We start from the raw sequence: 21,123 nt of genomic DNA, 5'->3' as shown, positions 1-21,123 counted from the left end.
TGATATAAAATTCAAGAAATATTCTCATGTATAACCATCTTTAATAATTTTAATTTTAAAATATTAAGGTTTTGTTTAAATGACAGATTTAATCGTAAAATTACATGACTTAACTTAATTGCCCTTAATAAAAATAACAAAGACATAAATAGTTAAGTCTAGCATTATCTAATATGATCTAACTTGCTTTAATTAGACTGTTAAACCATACAGTTAAATGTTAAACTTGATATAGACTATCCGAGTCTAGCATACTAGCATAGTCTAACATTATATATTAGGAAATATCATTTGTTGTTTTATTAATAGGATAATTGGTAAGTCACCAAATTTTACTGTTAGATTTATACTTTAAATAAATCTTCTACATTTTCGGAAAATATGATTATCAAATTAGTTATATACGTCTATACACTCAAAATTCGATATAAAACGAAAGTAATTATTAAAACATTATTATTAATTTATGAGAAAAAATGTTTTTATTTGCTTATTCGATAAACTTTAAAGTTGAAATGTTACATTAATTAATACTAAAAGCATTTGATGCCAATTAATAACATATTACATATAGAATAGCTTACTAGTAAGACATTGTCTTAATATAATATCTGTCAAACCTCAAAACATATATTTGCATGGAGAGTAGTCAAAATTTGTGGTTCAGTCGGTGCTAACTGTATCCTAAATTTAAGCTTGAATGACATCTTAGTAGTAGATGTGTATTTATCTCAAGGCATATGGCGCCAGAAAGAGTTAGAACAATCAGCCAAAAGGACCATAATTCCATTCAAATTTGCACATATGAGTGCTATATAGCTTGGTCAAGTACTACTACAAAAAATACCTCCTGAGGATACTGATCTTACAATTTTCACATCTATACATACACAAAAAACAGATGTGTGATTTAAAACATCCACTTGAAAATTGCAGAGCTCATTTTACTTTCTAACAATATTGACTCCATATATGCTCTCATGCTTGCTTTCAAGTTCAAAAACACACTTATCTCCCGGTTTAATATTATTTGCCTTGCTAAAATTTTCCCAGCCACTTGACAGAATTTTAAACTCACATATTTCTTGGTAGAGAACTGGCCACATTCTCCCAGCTGGATCCTGGAGAACCACCACCTACCCTTCCTTTTTAATTCCTTGCGTTAAAGATGTTGGCAAGCGTGTCGGCAACTCCTGCATGAATGATGAAACAATACATTGTTTAAAGATACAGATTGAATGTCCAACTTGTATAAAGTGCGCTCGACAAAGGGTGAAAAAAGAAAGATATATACTTATTATGATTCAATGCAGAACAATTTGGATTAATTTGAAAATAAGTAACAGCAATCCAAATGAATGATTCAAATCATTTAAACTCTAAATGGTTAAGTACATAACATACAAGATAAGGTTGATTGGCAGATGCTATTATTTCACAAGAGATACTTGTTGCAGGTGATGAAGAAATAGGAACTAAATCCAGGGTTTCACTTTTCACCAGTTGAATTGGATTTTCTTTTACCATGACATCAGAACTCTGGCCATTCTCCACCTTGACGACCTGTGGCAACTTCCCTACATTCCGTTGCATGTAATTACACATTTGGACAGAACACAACAGAATCAGAACATAAAGATGAGGAGACAAATCTCTATGAACAAGATGAAGTTAAAGAAGCAAAGTTAGAACCGTATATGTCTTGAATTTTCTCTCCATCAGTGCAGAATTCTGGAGTCATCTCTATTGGCTCTTTTTTAACAATATTCAGTCTGCCCCCTGTTCAGCAAAATACAGTTCATTTTGGTTGAATGAGAATGCAGGAATATAAAAGCAGCCATGAAGACACACTTACCCAATTGGCAATTCTGAATTCTGGTGGAAACTGGAATCCTGGACTCCTTGAAATTTCCAGCAAATTTCAACTGGCCACCTTCATACTTATGGGATGCCATTACCTGACCGATTTCTGCATGTGATCCTGCAGAAAATTTATGACAAAGACATAAATAAAAACCAACTGTACAATGTTCTCATATAATACACACTTGAAACTTGAAAGAATACAAGAAAAGGGAGAAGCAACTAACTGGATTGGGCTTTGCTCCCTTCCTCAGCAATGTGACATCTTGTGAACGGTCCATTTAACCTATTAGACCTGTTCCTTGCATTTTTTTTGGGTTCAACGGCAGTTGCAGATGAGAGATGCCCAGGAATCTTGCTGTTGCAACAAATTTTTTTAGAAACAGTTTCTTTTTTATCCATCTTTTGAAAATCATTATTATTCTCCATCAGACCAAAGTCAGATGCATCAGAAGCCACAACCCTGTCCACTACCATTTTATCTACTGGATCTTTTTTAACTAAGACATCTTCAATTTGAGATTTCAATGATATATCAGCACAATAAGGATGTCTTTCATCTCCGTTTGTGATTTTGTTGCTTTTATCAGCACTACAGTTGTTTCCCAACATCTCAAAGCAGGACAGATCAAATAGAGGGCCTCTGTCTTCTCCTTGTATGTCTCTCAAATCTCTATCAATTATGTAATATGGTTCTTCAAGGTATTCTGATTTCGGTAGAGCTTGAGGCCTTTCTTTGCAGTTCCCACAATCGGAAGTAAATTTGGAAATTGCCTTTTCCAGATCATTCACCTCAGGTTGGCCTTGACTAATTTGTACATCAGACCCAGAAATAACAGAGGCGCTTGAACCCTGTTTGTTCATTGAACCTCTGTCAGTTGTGTGGCATTGACCATCTTTGGAAAAATACTTTCTTGTAGTCCTAGATCTTCTCCTCTGATTTCTGTCAGGAAAATCCAGCTTCTCGCATCCAGTTTTAGTGTAGATCTTTACAACAAAGTGTGATCCTATGATATAATGGAATGTAACAAAATCTCCAATTTCTAGCCCGTGGTGCAATGAAAATGCATTCCATCCTTGTCGAAAAGCAAAAGAACCACTCAGATTGCATAGTGTTACTTCCCATCTCTGCTCAATTGAATCCTCAAGAAGGACTTTTTGACCAATCAATTCAGAAACTCTAGGAGCAAATTTAGGAGGCAAGAACTGTGAAGAAAAGGCACAGTTACAACAGATGTGTGCATTTTTAAACAAGATGAAATCAAAAAGATCTCTCATAAGAATGAGACATACTGTTACCAAATAAATATAGGGATATTAATTAAACTGACCAAAAGTATTATATTATCAAATAGTGGGGCGTGTCAAATTGACACTTAACACAACAAACTGCACATTATTCTTCAAAATATTATATTATCACCAAGTATTAAACAAAGAATAAAGTTGATGAAAGCCTGCTACATGTCAAATAGTAACTAAACATTGAATTAAAAGACCTCATCAATAAACAAGGGGAAATAAAAAACGACAATAAACATATAAACCAACTTAAACAGGAAAAAACATTATGATGAATCATACCAAAGCTTCAGAATAACGATCTCCGATCATGACTTTGAAAAAAGAGGAAACGAGAGGTGATGAGCTTGTCTTGTTTCCGTGAACCAGTAGGCATTTCTGAGTACACTCTAAACAAGCTTTAGCCTTACCCTTACGGTCCATCTATAATACTGGGTGATTGCTCTTCCCACAGCAATACCTTAGATTTTTGTGTAACAAAGGAAGAAAGAGACTGATTTCAGGTCAAAATTATGAAGGGCACTGAAATAAACTCCACCTGGTTTAGGGATTTAGTTAATATGAGAAGCAAAATCGAAGAAAATAACCTACCCCTTGCCTACAAAGGTCATAGTAGTTTAAAAAGAAAACGAAATAACAACCATCATAAAAAAGAAAACTTCAGTAAAATCAATGATCGTACTGATAATAAATACCTGAGAAAAGAGGGCGTAAAACACACAAAATTCAGGCTTTTTCCAGCGTTAGTTCAAGTTATATTAGACATAAACTTCATCCTGGAAGATCTTTTTCCGGGAACCATTTTCCAGGGAAACAAACGAGCATTAATGATGGTGGTGTCGTGAAGAAAAGCTCTAAGTCACAAGCCCTAATCCCTGATGGCAAATACAATGTATGAACCACTAATTACAATGCAGGAAAAAAAATTAAAAATTTCACAGAAACGTTAGAGGAGAAGAACCAAAAAGGTTAAATAAAATGTAAAAGAAAAATAAACAGAGAAAAGGGAATCATAAGAACTTACCAACGGTGAGTTACAAATAGTGTTTCGACTTCCAATTTCCAAACACACTTTTTCTGTGCTTCAGGTTTACGTGTAGCGTTTTTTGCGCAGCCGGTATCAGCTTCCAAACTGGCAAAACTGAGTCCCTGTGTCTGACACCAATTTTCTGTTAGCAGAAAATTAAGTTTGGCTTCAATACCTTTATTGCAAAAGTCACTACGACGTCGGATGAAAAAATTACCTCGTTTTTTTTAAAAATCAATTAATTATATGTTAAATATATTCTAATCTATATATTTATATAATCCTAAAGCTCACCCTCTCTAGAGATCGCCATTTGGACTCCATATAAGATTTTACATAGAATCTTAGGAGCTCTATTAATATATGATTGTCATGTAAGATTTCATGTAGGATTTCAATTGTAGCTCTAGAATTGTTATTTAGTAGTACTAATAGCATATATTAGGTATCCAAATGTCTAATTAAAAGATATATAGATTCATATTAATCCCTTTACATTTATCTAAATATTAATAATAATTTAATAATAACATTCCAAAGGTCTCAAGAAAACTTTGTTTATATGTAAATTGCTATTTATTAGTATTAATAGCACATATTAAACATCCAAATGTCTAATTAAAAGATATATAGATTCATGTTAACCCTTTATATTCACCTAAATATTAATAACAATTAAATAGTGGCATTCAAAAAGTCTCAAGAAAACTTTGTTTATATGTAAATTATTATTTATTAGTATTAATAGCACATATTAGGCATCTAAAGGTCTAATTAAAAAAATATATAGATTCATGTTAATTTCTTCACATTCACCTAAATATGAATAACAATTAAATAATAGCATCTCAAAGGTCTCAAGAAAACTTTGTTTATATGTATAGATAAAATATTCAGTTTTGTATATATTTTGAATTCGAATTCGAATTGATTTTGCTTCTGCTTTTAGAGATTGTTCAATGTAGAAGAATTGGCTTTGTACAATGGAATTGATGACTGGAGACTGATTCTCTTAGGCATTCTTGGGTATTAACTTTTATTCTACAAACAAATGATTAAAATTGTTATGCCTAAAAATCAGGGCTGACGCAAGTTTACATCAGCAAGTACTAATCAAAGTTTAGGAAGGTTTTGCATTATCCAGGAGTTGTCACGTCGCCTTAAGACAAAGAGGATATGGTTATCACCAACCCAGCAGATTCAAGTTTTGTCTACAAGTGAATGGGGACTGCACACTTGTCCAAGCCTTAGATAGTTTGAGGATATTTCCTAAGTTATCAACTAATGAAAGGCAAGGAAGAACTTGCAAGGCACCTACCAATTTGTAGATTTATAATCATTACCTTGAATTCAACAGCTATAAATAGAGGACTCCCTCTCACAAACTCGGGATCGATAATTCTCTGATTTTCATAATATTCAATAGTAAAGACAACTTATGAGAAAGAGACTGGCTTACTATTCTCTTTGAATATACAGTCATTGTACCTCTGTTTGCTATTCGCTATATGTGACCTCTTGTAACACATTTATATAAAAGAAACAGTGGATGAAGGAATCGCTTTAGGCATCCAAACCACTATAAAAATGTTGTCTTATTTATTATTCGGTCTTTGCATTCAGTCTAATTCAAAAATCATTTCACGTGTAATTTCTAAGATTCTCTTAGCACTTTACATGTACGAGGTTGTTGGTGTCAAAATCATGCATCAATAGTTTGGTGCTAGAAGGAGGGCAAGATTTCACATTAGCTCTTCATCTGGTATTTCTCATCAATCATTTTTACCTACAAACTTATGGCTCGAGGTTTTGAAACCGAGCATAGTAGCACTAATAACGAAAAGTCCCCCGAGTTTAGGAGATTACTCCACCCAAAGTAACTCCAGTTCCTCAAAGTACTGTGGTGGGCGTCCTCTCGGCCTCTCAGCCAGATCCGGCTATAATGGATTACCTAGAAAGGTTTAACAACACCTTCTAAATGGTTAACCAAAGGTTAGATCATTTAGATCAGGTCGTGTCGCCCAATTTTGATAAGGAGGGGCCGCCTCCAAGAAGGCCTATAGGTCACACTAAAGCGTGGAAACGGGCAAAAGCTCATATCACGCACACTATAGTGTGCAAAAAAAAGAAAGCAAGTGGTTGATAAGGGGGCACAAGGCTCTAAAGGGCTAATGAATACAGGTCGTGAAATAGGGATAATACATGTATGTTTGCGACTTGGTGGTATGTCGCATCGTGAGCTATCTCATGCCACATCGCAAGGGCACCCCCATAAGAGTCTTCGGTAAGGAGATTCCCACTACTGTTGGAATGATGGTTCCAACCATCATCGTGAGGGAAATACTCACCATCCACGGGTCAGTTCTAACCACTGCGGAGGTAGGAAGAACTCCCTAAGCCATTTAGTGCCTTCACATGGCTCCAGGCAGCATGTGTCAAGGTATGCTGAAGGCTCCAACCAAGGCAAGGAAGAGTCCAATCTGCGGGCTTTCCTTGATCGCAATTGTAGGGAGCATACCTATATTGGGGAAAGTGATCCCCCAAGGGCTCCGTTTCCTCAAATAGAATAGTTACAACGAGCTCTGGATCAGCTTAAAGCTCAATAGAATGAGCGGGGGCAGGTCACTGAGGCGTCTCCCTTTTCTCCAGCAGTTCTGACTGCTCCTTCCCATCAAGATTTAGAATGCCCGACATGAGAGCATTTAATAGGAATTCTGATCTGTAGGATTATCTCTATGAGTTTAACGACCTCATGGAACTCCACTGAGTTTCCAACTTGCAAAATGTCGCTACTTAGCAGTGACTCTAACTGCTCAAGCTAAATGTTGGTTCAGATCGCTTCCACCGAGGTCTATCAACTTGTGGCAGTAGATGAGTTTGTTATTTCTAAGACACTTCCAGGCCAATCGGAAGTTCTCAATGTCGTTAGTTGCCTCAGCAACATATAACAAGAGAGCAATGAATCTCTCCAGTCCTATATTGAAAGGTTCCACAAGGAGCTGAATAAGGTGGCTAATACACCTGAAGATTCAATCTGAACTCTGATTATTGCTAGAGTTCATCCGCAAACCGACTTGTGAAAGAAATTGCTCTCTAAGGACAATATTTCCCTTACTCGCTTCTACAACCTCATAGAAAAATATCTCAGAATAGAGAATTCAGTGACAGCTTTAAATCTCCATGACCCTGGGCCTTCGACTAGCACTCACATTCGGAGGGAGGAAAATCGGGGAGAGAGTAGTAGAAGATCTGATCGCAAATGAGTTAATGACGATCAGAGAAGGGAAAAAAACAATGGTTTGAGCCTAAGAAATCCTATGCCCAAGTTCCTCATCATGATTGTGACCAGAATTTATTTACTCCACTCAATGCGTCAGTTTCAGCTATTCTGGACAAGTTAGAAGAAGCTAATCTGCTCGGAAAGCCCGAGCCCATGAAAAATCCAGCTTCTAAAAGAAACAGCAAGAGGTATTGCCGTTATCATCAGGATAATGGGCACCATATCGATGAATGTCGAGCTCTTAAGCAGGCTACTGAAGACCTCATTCAAAAAGGGGCATTTCAAGGAGTATGTTGATGGTCCAACTTCCACTCAAGAAAAGGATCAAGAGGCGATGGAAAGAAGCGTCGTGATTGCAAGGGTTTCCATCTGGTAGGGACTATCTTTAGGGGACCACATATCGCAGGAAACTCGTGAGGTGCCCAAGAGAAGTACGCTCAAGAGGCTCGGCATAAGCCCGTGAGTGCCCTAAATACGGCGCCGCGACATAACAAGTTGCGCAGAGAAAGAAGATTACCTTCTCTAAAAAAGACGTGGTACGACTATATCGTCCTCATGAGAATGCACTCATTATTGCGGTTAGGGGTGAGCGGTTCTGGGTACCTTGCATTTTTCGGGGGAACCGAAATCGAAACCGCACAATGCAGTTCTTAAATTCAAGGAACCGGAACCTAAAATACAGGTTCCGGTTCCTTTCCCGGGTACCCTATAAAAAATCAATTACCCCCTATTAGTTTAAAAAATGACAAAAATACCTTAAAAGTTTACAAATACACCCCTAACAAATTTTGATTACTCATTCATTTGCGTCCAATGTAACTCATAAATCCTCTAATTTCTAGGCAACACTTGAATTCAATCGATTCATCATAATTCACATAAAATTTCTCAATCAAAACCAAGAGACAAACAATTATTCATCTGTAAATTGTTAATTTAATGTTATAAATTGTTAATGTTTATAATGTAATATAATAATATTGTAATTAATTAAATAATTATTTAATTATAATATAATGTTATAATTAATTAAGTAATCATACTATACATGTATAATATAATGTTATAATTAATTAAAATTCTAATTATTTAATTAAATATTGTACTAATGTTTATAATGTAATGTTATAATTAATTAAGTAATCATACTATAAATTTATAATGTAATGTTACAATTACTTAGATTTTTTAACCATTTAATTAAGTAATATACTAATGACTAATATAGTAAATTAATAATGTTTATAATGTAATGTTATAAATTTGTAACTAATTAAGTAATCATTTTACTATGTAATGCTATAATTAATTAAATGATCATAATATAATGTAATGTAATAAAGTTATAATTAATTACATAGTAATTTAATTAAGTAATCATTTGTTTATAATGTAATGTTACAATTAATTAAGTAATCGTACTATAAATTTATAATGTAATGTTAATATGTTATAATCAATTAAATTTCTAATCATTTAATTAAGTATTGTGCTAATGTTTATGTAGTAAATTACTAATGTTTATAATATAATGTCATAATCAATTAAGTAATCATTTAATTATATAATGCTATAATTAATTATGTGATCATACTATAATGTAATTTTATAATGAATTAAGTAATCATACTATAAATCTATAATTTAATATTGTAATTAATTAAATTTCTAATCATTTAATTAATATACTAATGTTTATAATGAAATGTTATAATTGATTAAGTAATCATACTATAAATGTATAATGAAATGTTATAATTGATTAAAATTTTAATTATTTAATTAAGTAATGTAATAATGTAGTAAATTATTAATGTTTATAATGTAATGTTATAAATTTATAATTAATTAAGTAATAATTTAACTATGTAATGCTATAATTAATTAAGTGATCATAATATAATGTAATGTAATAATGTTATAATTTAATTAAGTAATTATTTAACTATAATATAATGCTTAATTAATTAAATTTCTAATCATTTAATTAAGTAATCATTTGTTTATAATGTAATGTTATAATTAATGTTTATAATATATTATCATAATCAATTAAATACTCATGTAATTATGTAATGTTATAATTAATTATGTAATCATACTATAATAAATTAAGTAATTATATCATAAATCTTTAATATAATATTATAATTAATTTTTTTATAATATAATGTTATAATTAATTAAGTAATCATTTAATTATAATGTAATGTTATAATTAATTAAATTTCTAATTATTTAATTAAGTATTGTGCTAATGTTTATGTAGTAAATTAGTAATTACTAATATTTATAATATAATGTCATAATCAATTAAGTAATTATTTAATTATGTAATGTTATAATTAATTATGTGATCATACTATAATGTAATTGTAGACATAAAAATCTACCTATACGGAAAGGGGGGTCTGATCCCGTGAGGTTGAGGCCACTAGCGATCTGTTGTACCTGCACACGTAGAGAAACACACGCGTGAAGCGGACGGGAAACACCAGGGTGGTGTTTGCCGTAGGCACTCCGACGCTCAAGTCAGCAAGGCTGAAAGACTAATATAGTGAAGGCTAGAGGGTAAGAGATTACCGGAAGTCTAGTCGGGGACTGTGACTACGGTGGTGAAGCGAAGCTCTCAAGTAAGAGCTCCGGTTGTGGAGGTGTAATGTCGTGTCCTTTGTGAGATGGCTGGCCTCTGCTTATATAGTGATCGTCTTGTCTCCCAATCCTGGTGGGAGTAGGAGTCCTAGTATGACTCTGATGCCAACCCTAGAAGAATCAGGGCCGTAATAAGCTGTCTTACCAGTGTCCAGATAGGAAGGTGATTCTGATTAGGAGAATAACTCCGAGTAGGAAAGTGATCAGGAATGGGAAGGCGACCTTGAATAGGAGATTGATTAGGAATAGGAAAATACTCTGAGGGGCTATAGGCTCTGGACTCGCCCATGGACCTAGGAAATGGACTGGGATTAGGAGGCTCGCGTCCATGTCGTTTGGGCCGGCGATACCTCGTATCAAATAGGACTAATCTGAATTGGACCTCTATAGGACTGGGCCTGGTCTTTCTTCATTAGTGGTCCTGTTTCCCTATTTGGGCCATGGACAATTTTTGTCCCTAACAGTTTGTCCCCCACTCTCTGAGTTGAGAGTACCTTAAGTCAGAGAGTAGGTTACGCTCAAGGCGAGCTCGGTCTTTCCTCATGGACGAACGATCATTGGAGTGAATGCTCTGACCATTGCAGGTGATCCTTGATTGGACGTCGTTCGGTATCCACTCCTGACCAAGAGCATGCCACCATCGCGATGTGCCTGATCGGTTCGACGAGCCGAAGAGCAGAGAACTAGATATGGTCGCTCGGTACATCCACGCGACTAGCAAGGAGACTACGTAAGGGGTAGTCATTCGTCATGCCAGATCGGACGGGTTCAGGAAGTTCACTAAAAAGCTTCATTCGGTCGGGATGTTGGGACGACCAAGTGGGTGAGGCACCCCAACTACACGTTGTCCACTCGTTCGCCATGGACGGACGAATGGGAGAGGCTTCCAGCTTTGTTTTGAAGAGGGCTCAACCCAGGCTATTCCAAGCTCATGCATCGGTCGACCAAGCCTTCCGGGCTGGCTGAGCATGGGATGCTTGGGAGGGCTCCTGAACTGAAAAGCTGAGTCGGTCGGACGGATCGAGTGGCCAAGTGGACTCGTTGGGGTGTGAAGGTTGGATGCGCATCGGACTCATTTTGGGAGGTACAAGCTGAGTCGGTCGGAAGAGCCAGGCGACCGAGACGTAACTTTCGTACAGGGCCACGGTTTCCCAGGTGGTCTGGATCGCTGCCACATGTATGGTGGCGATCGATCTGTCGTTTCGAGAGCGAGAAAACGAAGAGAACCCCTGACAACTGGCCAATCACGAACTGCCACGTGTCTGCATTTTCTTTACAAAACGGAGGAGCAGACTGTTCATCTTCCGTCCGCGTTTGTTTCGTGTTTTCACCAAAGGAAATCTTTTTTTTTTTTGTTCTTCTTTTTCTCTTTTTTGTCCTAGTTTCTTTGAGCGACGGTGGTCTTTTCTGTAACAAGGTAACCATTTTTTCTTTTTAGGCCGATTTGCTGTTCTGTTTGTGGTTTTTTTGTGGTTGAAACTTTGGGAGGTAGGATGAAGGTTTTTTTGAACTTTTGAGGGGGTTTAAACTGGGTTTCCAAGTGTTTTGGTGTTAGGATTCAGAGAATAGGTATAGATTTGAATTTTTTGACAGATATCCGGGAAGAATCCGGCAATTTCGAGCATTTTCTGGGTTTTTTAGTCGGGATCGGGAAGACGAAGTCGTGCTTAGTACGAGGTCGTTCGGTCAGTCCGCTTGACCGAATAAGGTGTAATCTCGCTGGAGTTAAGAGTTAGGTCGTCCGCTCCATCCAACCGGGTGAGAGGGGGCGCGTGGAGCGGACTGAAGAGGCGGTCGGTCATTCAGGGCGAGTGGGAGTTTTTAGGTTGGTGGGTTAGTGAGCAAGGCGAGTAGGTAACTTGGTTTGAGCTTGGAGATGGGTCAGTCGCCTGGGGCGAGCGAAGTACTCTACCGAACCTAGTTCCAGGGTCGGTCGGTCAGTTGGAGGGGTCGACCAAGGGTAGGGTGAGATCTGGTTATCGGGCAGGTCGACTGGTAGCGTGCCTCTTCCTTCGGTCGGTCGGTCAGTTAGGTGGGGCGACTAATCGTCTAAGGTTCCGTATTCTCGATAGGACGGGTCGACTGAGATTGAAGAGGCTAACTTTCGAGGGTGTCAGACGGTGTTGAAGGGCGACCGGTAGCTAGGTTGACACTTGAGCGTTTCTTCTAGTTGAGTTCCATAATAAGGAACGAGTCGGTCGGTTAGGACGGGCGAGCGATCCGATATGTCAGACGATACGTCAACAGAGTCGAGTCGAGATGTGGTGGATGTTGGGGATGAGTATGAGCGTGCCCCGACTATTGTGATGATGCCTGAAGGGAGCGTCCCGGTAGGCGTGCTGACCGGAGTTAGTGTAGCCGCTTCGGGTGCGAGTCGGGCTGGGCCGAGTGGCTCGGGCAGCCATGGTAGGAGTGGGGAAGACTCCGGAGGGGCTGGCAGTCCATCTTCGTCCGGTAGTAGCTCCGAGGAAGAGCCAAGCCAGCAGGGCAGTGGGATTCTGACCAGGGATTATCCGCCCGTGCTGAAGGATAGTGACGTGTGGTGCATCCGTACATTGTATCATATCCCTGGTTCGGTCAAAATTCGGACCCCGCGGTCGTACGAGCGGGTTGATTGGGAAGCTGAGGGCTGGGTCTGTGTGTATGAGAAATGGTTTCACGACGGGTTGAGGTTGCCTGTGCCTCGCCTCGTCTGGGAGGTGCTGAACCACTTCATGATCGCCCCTTCCCAGCTTATGTCGAACGCTTGGAGATTGCTGATGGCCCTGGAGAATCTGTGTGTTCGGCACCAAATTGTGTTTGGGTTGCACGAGCTGTTGTACTTCTACTTCCTGAAGGAGAACGATAAGGAGAAAGGCCGATATTTACTGAACTTGAGGCACGACCGGTCTCATCTGGTGACCGACCTGCGGTTCAGTGATAAGAACTGGAAAGACCGTTACTTCTTCTTAAGGGGTCAGGCCGTTTTCGGAGAGAGGGGCCTGGGCGAGATCCCGATCGGCTGGCGAGCCACTGGTGAGAACTTAGTCGTTTCTTTCATACTTTTGATTACTAAATCTTGATTGTGTTTTTTGTTTAAAGAAGTTTGATTTCAATCGTGCTGGGCAGAGCGGGGACGGCTTGGACGTAGCTACCCAGAAGGTGTTAGCCATCCTATTGGAGCAGAGGGATTGGCGAGTAGTGCTAGCAGAGTCCAATCTAAGGACCATCATTCTTTGGGCTGGAGTAGAGGCTATTCAGAGAGGTACTCCCTTCCCCTCGCTGAAGTAGACATGGGATGTGCTTCTTAGCCGATACTGCAACCATATCATTTTTGGTGAGTCCGGGCTGAACCCACTAACAGTTGGAGAATTTGCCCTTGCAGAATCGTTGATGAAGAAGTTACCGTCCCGAGCGCAAGTGAATCTATTGCCCGGCGCCGAGAGAAGAGGAGGAGAGAGTCCTTGGCTAGGGAGGATAGGAGGGTAGGAGATGTGTTGGCGACACCGCCGAGTCAGCAACCGCCGAGTCAATAGCCTTTAGTAGGAGCCGGTTCGTCCCAGGCTGCCGTTGTAGATAAGGAAGCCGGGATTATTACTATCACGATTCCGGCTACTGCATCGACTTATTTCGACGCGACATCTATGAGTAGGCTAGCAGACTCTTTCCTGTTCCCGACGGACGAGGCACGCCTAAATCAGATGGGTGCAGTTGCTGCCGCCGATTGGGGTGTATCCCGTGCCGTTCAGGTACGACAATACTTTTTATTTTTCCTATTTTTGGCTTTGTTCTCGTTGCTGAGTTTTGTTGTGCAGGTACTCACTAGCAGTCTTCATCTGAGGAAGTCTGTCGTGGCACAGGAGAAGCGGATGCAGGAGGTATCCAAGGCCAACACTGGTTTACAGCGGAGGCAGGCAGCATTTCGGAAGGCTGAGCAGGAGAGCTAGCAGCGCCTCAGGGATAGTGAGGCCGAAGTCGAGAGGTTACGGCGCGAGCTGGCCGAGAGGACCGCGGAGGTCGAGTCCCTCAGGGAGCAGTGCATCTCCATTACTGATGACGCCATCATTAAGGCCCGAGGCGAGCTCATGCTGGAGTTCAAGGAAGGGCGGACCTTTCATTGGGATCTGGATGAAGACATTCTGCTTATGCAGGAGTTGTTGGAGGAAGGAACTGGTCATCCGGGGGGCAGGACGAGGAGCAGGCGCCTGACCTTAGTCAGCCGGGGCAGTCAGGTGTTGGGGACGTGAGCGACCAGGTCGCGGAGCAAAGCGCTAGTGGTGCGGACATGGCGACTGATTTGGTGATGGAGGATGAGGCTCGTGCTAAGGATGCTTAGCGCTCTCTAGGTTTTGTATTTTGGGGCCTGCGATGCCCTTTTGTCTGGCGTCTATACCGTTTTTTGTATTCTGAACTGGGGCGTTTGATGCCATATATACCACATTTGACTGTTTTGATTTCTAGTGTTGTCTCCTTGGATGAATAAACTGTTCTTTTATTTCTCTTTTGGTAGATGCATTATGTTTGTGTATGTTACCTCAGCGTGGCCCAATGGCTAAGGCATGTAGGCTTTATGTTGGGCTGGGTTGGTGCTTTGTTTGTCAATGGTGTAGGAATTATCCATTCGGTCTGGCCGACCGAGTGTGAAGTCCCCTGGATGAATGACGTTGCATCTTCAGTTCAGCTTTTGGGTCGAATAGGGCTGGTCCCAAGGTGTCGAGTCTGGGATTGGGCGAGGCCGATCTGAAGATGTCATTGTGAGTCGAGCGGGGTCGATTCGCGGGTGTGAGTAATTCATCAACCGGGGTCGATTTGAGAGGTGTCCGTATGTATCGGGCAAGGCCGATTTGAAGGTGCCCGTACTTTTATCGGGCAGGGCCGACTGAAGGTGTCCGTACGTTCATCGGGCAAGGCCGATTTGAAGGTGTTCATCAGGCAGGGCCGATTTGAAGGTGTTCATCAGGCAGGGCCGATTTGAAGGTGTCCGTACGTTTATCGGGCAGGGCCGATTTGAAGGTGTCCGTACGTTTATCGGGCAGGGCCGATTTGAAGGTGTCCGTACGTTTATCGGGCAGGGCCGATTGAAGGTGTCCGTACATTCATCATGCAGGGCCGATTTGAAGGTGTTCTTACGTTTATCGGCAGGGCCGATTTGAAGGTGTCCGTACGTTATCGGGCAGGGCCGATTTGAAGGTGTCCGTACGTTTATCGGCAAGGCCGATTTGAAGGTGTCCGTACGTTTATCGGACAGGGCCGATTTGAAGGTGTCCGTACGTTTATCGGCAGGGCCGATTTGAAGGTGTCCGTACGTTTATCGAGCAGGGCCGATTTGAAGGTGTCCGTATGTTTATCGGGCAGGGCCGATTTGAAGGTGTCCGTACGTTTATCGGGCAGGGCCGATTTGAAGGTGTAAGCAATTTGTCGACCGGGGTCGATTTGAAGATGAGAACTCCTGAATAATACTTCATTAAATATCTAGGCCATGAGGCCGATTATCTAAGAGGAGGTGGATAGGCCCACTCATCCTTTTTTTTTTTTTTTAACAATGAAAAGAAATGACAAACAAATCCTCAAAAAATACAGGGTTCACCTAGGAGTAGTAGCATTTGAGGTGAACGACATTCCAACTGTTGTTGATGTCTTTGCCCTCGGGGGTCTGGAGTTTATAGACGCCCTTCCCTGCTTCTTTGATTATCTTGTAGGGGCCTTCCTAGGTGGGGCCGAGTTTGCCAGAGTTAATTTCCTTGGTGTTTTGGAAGACCCTACGAAGGACCCAGTCTCCTATCTTGAAAGTGCGGATCCTCACGTTGCGGTTATAATGTCGGGCGGCCTGTTACTGGTAGACTGCATTGCGGATGCTCGCCTGTTCCCGTAGCTCATCCATAGTGTCTAGGTTCTGGCAAAGGTTTGACTGTTTGATTTCTCGTCCGCCCATTGGAGCCTGGTGGACGGAACTGATACTTCAACTGGAATGACTGCTTCGGAATCGTATGTCAGGGAGAAAGGGGTTTCACCAGTTGATGATCGAGCCGTGGTTCTGTATGACCAGAGGACTCCGGGTAGCTCGTCTGCCCATGCGCCCTTAGCTTTCTGTAATCGCTTCTTCAATGTCTGCATGATTGTCTTGTTTGATGACTCGGCCTAGCCGTTAAACTGGGGGTTGCGGGGTGTTGAGAAGCTCAACTTTATTCCCCACATGTCACAGAAATCCCTGAAGCCTGAACTAATGAACTAGGATCCATTATCGGTGACAATCTCCTTCAGTATTCTGAACCGACAGATTACATTCTTCTAGATGAAGGCCTTTACCTCTCGATCTCTGACTTGTGCAAAGGCTTCGGCTTCGATCCACTTGGTGAAGTAGTCTGTCACCGCCAACATGAAGACTCGTTGCCTCGGTGCAGTAGGTAGCTTTCCCACGATGTCCATTCCCCACTTCATGAATGGCCAAGGTGTGAGAATGGAATGGAGTCGTTCTGGTGGGAGGTGTGAGATATGGGCAAACCTTTGACAGCTGTCGCACTTCTTCACGTAAGCGGTCGAATCGGTGCGTATGGTCGGCCAGTAGTATCCCGCAGTGATCACCCGGTGAGCAAGACTGTGCCCCCCTGCATGGTTGCCGCATTCACCTTCATGGAGTTCGGCTAGAACACTTTGGGCCTCTTCTGGGCTTATGCATTTGAGATAGGGGCCCGAGAACGACTTTCTGAGGAGTTGGCCCTCATCTAGGGTGAATCTGGCAGCTTTTGCTTTCATTCGGCGTGCTTCGTTCTTGCCAGCCGGGAGCTCATTGTCTTCCAGGTACCTTACTATCGGGGTCATCCAACAGTCAGCTTGTTCAACGCCTATGGCTTCTACAGGAGACTTGTTTGGTGGCGGTTCCTTCTAGTTGGCCGGCCACTGCATGAATAAGAGGGGAATGGACGACTGGGAAGAACATGGGAGCGCTGAGCCAAGGTTGGCGAGGGCGTCGGCATGATAGTTCTCAGCTTTGGGGATCTGTATGATTGAGAACTCTTCGAATTGGGCTTGCAGCTCTTTGACCATGCTCAAGTAGGATGCCATCTTCGAGTCGCGTGCTTGGTACGTGCCTTGTAGTTGGTTAACCACGAGTTGGGAATCGGACTTCACTTTCAGCCTTCTTGCTCCCATTTCTCTGGCCAAGGAAAGTCCAGCTAGGAGGGCCTCATATTTGGCTTCGTTATTCGTGCACTTGAACCTACACCGCACTACTCGTTGGACTATGTCTCCCTCTGGTGCGATCAGTACTATCCCAAGTCCGCTCCCATTCACATTACTCGATCCGTCCATTAGGAGGGTCCACTTTGAGGGTGGTGCACCATTCATGCATAGTAGTTCCCTTTCCGCTTGGGTGATGGTGCTTGGTGTGAAGTCAGCAATGAAATCCGCTAGTGCCTGGGACTTGACGGCGGTGCGTGGTTGGTAGGATACGTCGAACTCGCTGAGCTCTACCGCCCATTACATGAGTCGGCCTGATAGTTCTGGTTTGTGCAATATTTTCTTAAGCGGGAAGGAGGTGATCATAACTATAGGGTGGCACTAGAAATACGGTCTGAGCTTCCTGGATGCATGGATAAGGGCGAGGGCAAGCTTTTCCAGTTGGCTGTATCGGGTTTCTGCGTCGAGGAGCGACTTGCTAATGTAGTAGACCGTTGATTGCTTTGTTTCTTCTTCCCGAACTAGCACCGCTGATATGGCTGTCTTTGAGACCGCTAGGTAAGTGTAGAGCTTCTCCCCGTCCATAGGTTTGGAAAGAAGCGGGGGGGTGGTCAAATACCTCTTCAGCTGTTGTAGGGCTTCTTCGCATGAGGGGGTCCAATCGAACTTGTTGGATTTTTTGAGGGCATGGAAGAACATATGGCACTTATCAGCTGACCTGGAGATGAAGCGGCTCAGGGCGGCCACTCGTTCTGCAAGGCGTTGGACGTCTCTGATGCACGTCGGGGATGGTATGCCAAGGATCGCTCTGATCTGGTCGGGGTTGGCTTCTATCCCTCGCTGAGTGACCATAATGCCTAGGAATTTGCCTGATGAGATGCCGAATGAGCATTTGGTTGGGTTCAGCTTCATGTTGTATTGTCGTAGAATGGCGAAAGCCTGGCTGAGGTGGTCGAGGTGTTGTTCGGCAATCAGGGACTTGACGAGCATGTCGTCGATGTAAACTTCCATAGTCTCTCCTAAGTAGTCGGAGAACATCTTGTTGACTAGTCATTGGTAGGTGGCCCCGGCGTTCTTGAGTCCGAATGGCATTACTTTGTAGCAGTAGGTCCCTCTCTCTTTGATGAAGGCTGTCTTCTCCTGGTCATCCGGGTGTATCAGGATCTGGTTGTATCCAGAGAAGGCGTCCATGAAGCTAAAGAGCTCGTGGCCTGCAGTCGCATCTACCATCATGTCGATGTGCGGGAGCGGGAAAGAGTCCTTGGGGCAGGCCTTGTTCAAGTCAGTGAAGTCGATGCAAACTCTCTATTTCCCGTTCTTTTTCTTTACTACCACGATGTTCGTTAGCCATTCGGGGTAGTGTACCTCTCTGATCATGTCGTTGCTTAGGAGTGTGTCAATCTCTTCGTTGACGATTCGGTTCCATTCTGGTGCAAACTTCCTTCTCCTTTGCTTTACTGGTGGGTGATCCAGATTTACCTTTAGCTGATGGACCATTGCTTCCGGACTGATTCCGGTCATGTCGGCGTGGGACCAGGCGAAGCAGTCTTGGTTTTATCTAAGGAACTCTATCAATTTCTCTCTTGTCTCGGGCTCGAGGCGGGAACCTATGTGGGTCTTTCTCTCGGGGTCATCCGGGTGTATCTGTACTTCCTCCAACTCTTCTATTGAGGGCTGATTTGGCTCGGTTGGAGGGGTTGGATGAGACTGTAATTGCTATGAGGAGTTACCCTTGCTCTTGAAGGCGTTCTTGTAGCAATCTCTGGAAGCTTTGGGGTCGCCCTTGATCTTTCGTACCCCCCACTTGGTTGGAAACCTGATCGTCTGGTGGAAAGTAGATGGGACTGCCCACATGTCGTGGATCCAGGGCCACCCCAAGATGGCGTTGTAGGGGGATGGGCAGTCGATCACCAGGAAGACTGTCTGTTTATTTACTCCGCCGGCATAGATAGGAAGGATGATCTCCCCGATAGTGTATTTCTGCTCCGAGCTGAATCCAACTAGCAGTGTCGGTCGTCTGTTGATATTTGCTTCTTCCAACCCCATTGTTTTTACTACTTCGAGGAATAGGATATTTGCTGACGAACCTCCATCTACGAACACCCTTTTCACTAGGATGTTGGCTATTTGCAGGGAGAGGACTAAAGCATCGTGGTGAGGAGCTGCCAGGGTGACCGGTTCGTCATCCTCGAACTGAATTACTTGATGAGAGTATGACCTCGAGACCGGATGGATGGACTAGACTTCATGGTGGTTGTTGGTTCTAGCATACCGCTTCGCCAATGAGTAACTTACCCCACTGATTTTTTATCCTTCAGAGATTAGCGAGCAGAAACCCTTCGGTGTGGGTTCTTGCGGAGGGGGCGACTGTTGTTTGGAGCCCTTCTGGCTAATGGTGTTCTTTCCCTTGTCAGTGAGTAGATCACGGAGATGTCCCCTCTTCAGAAGTGCGGCAACCTCGAGCCGCAAGGCGATACAGTCTGCGGTGTTGTGCCAGTGAACGTTGTGAAACTCGCACCACTTGGTTGTGTCTCTCCTTGCCTCGGGATTGAGCTTACCAGGCTACTTGACGGCGGATCCTATTCCTTTCATTATCGCTATGACCTGGGTTGGTTCGACGTTGAGGTTGTACTCTGGTATTTTGTGCTGGTTCGATCCGAAATGCCTGTTATCATTTCTCGCAGGTTGGCGATCATAAGGTCTTCTGGTTCTGCCCATATTGCGTGCTAGAGGTTGGTAGCGGTGTTCTACCGGTCTAGGCTCTGGCTTCCTGTCGCTCCGCCTTGGTTCATATCTGGAATGGGTAGCTCGGTTCATCTCATCTTCCTCCCACCTTATCTGGATAACGGCTCGGGCTAGAGCGTCTTCCATTTTGTTGCAGCCCAGCTTTGTAAGTTCTTTGTATAGTTCTCCATCCATGAGGAGGCCTTTTCTGAAAGCTTCCACATCATTCTCGGGGTTACATGAGGGAATAGAGATCTTCTCTTTGTTGAATCTGCTAACATACTCTCTTAATGGCTCTCCCCTTCGTTGGTATACTCGGTACAAGTCGACCGACAACTTCTCTAGCTTCTTGCTACTGGCGAACTCTTCCATAAAGGTGTCAGTAAGCTGAACGAATGAATCGATGGATCCGTTCGGAGGTTTGTGTACCATTGGAGTGCCGGGTCGGACAAACTAGAACCAAAACTTTTGCACATGCAGGCTTCTCTAAGCGGTTGGGGTATGGAGACAGTGAACATCCGCTGCTTGTATGAGGCTCTGTGGTCATCCAGGTCGGTGGTACCGTCATATGGTTTCATGTTGGGGATGGTAAATTTCTGGGGCATGTCACCCAGGGCGATCTCATCCACAAAGGGTGAATCGGCGTAGCAATTTGGCCTGCTCTTCTTGGTTGGGATTGGCATTCCTGGGATGCGTCTCATTACTGCCTCAACGTCGACCAGTCTCTTGGCCAGTAATTGTTCCACAGGGGAAGGGGATACTATCGGGTCATCCCGTCTTACCGGGTCTGGTATATTTCGTTGGGTCATCCCTCGGGGGGTAGTCTGATAAATCATTCTGTCGTGTGCTCCTTGGTAGCATGTGTCTTCGTTCATCCCTTCTGGTTGGATGACTCCCATTGTCACTGTTCTATTATTCTTCCCTACATGAATGATCAGGGGAGTTGTCTAGTAGTCGTTCGGTCCGTCAGGATGGATGGGCTCAAGTGCTGGAGTTGGTTTGGTTTGGCCGTTCAACCCGCGAGGGTGAGCCGAGCCGGATGGGGTTTGTGTTTGGGTTGACTGGAGGTGAATTGGGATGGTGGGGATGGGTTGATCCTGCGGGCTCTCTATTACTGGAT

At 42.6% G+C, this 21,123-nt stretch overlaps 1 protein-coding gene across 1 annotated transcript; it reads right to left on the bottom strand.

Moving 5' to 3' along the window:
- Window positions 1–849: 849 nt before the first annotated feature.
- On the bottom strand, window positions 850–3,653 carry LOC116111459. The gene is made up of 6 exons (XM_031397630.1): window positions 3,448–3,653; window positions 2,091–3,069; window positions 1,856–1,981; window positions 1,693–1,779; window positions 1,405–1,577; window positions 850–1,193 (listed from the first exon to the last, which is right to left on the bottom strand). The coding sequence occupies exons 1-6, from the start codon at window positions 3,586–3,588 to the stop codon at window positions 1,137–1,139; spliced, it is 1,563 nt and encodes a 520-aa protein (XP_031253490.1). The 5' UTR covers window positions 3,589–3,653; the 3' UTR covers window positions 850–1,136.
- Between the last annotated feature and the right edge of the window lie 17,470 nt (window positions 3,654–21,123).

This window comes from Pistacia vera, unplaced genomic scaffold, assembly GCF_008641045.1.
Source record: "Pistacia vera cultivar Batoury unplaced genomic scaffold, PisVer_v2 Contig639, whole genome shotgun sequence".
Taxonomy (NCBI): Eukaryota; Viridiplantae; Streptophyta; class Magnoliopsida; order Sapindales; family Anacardiaceae; genus Pistacia; species Pistacia vera.
This window is presented reverse-complemented; position numbering and strand designations above follow the sequence as displayed.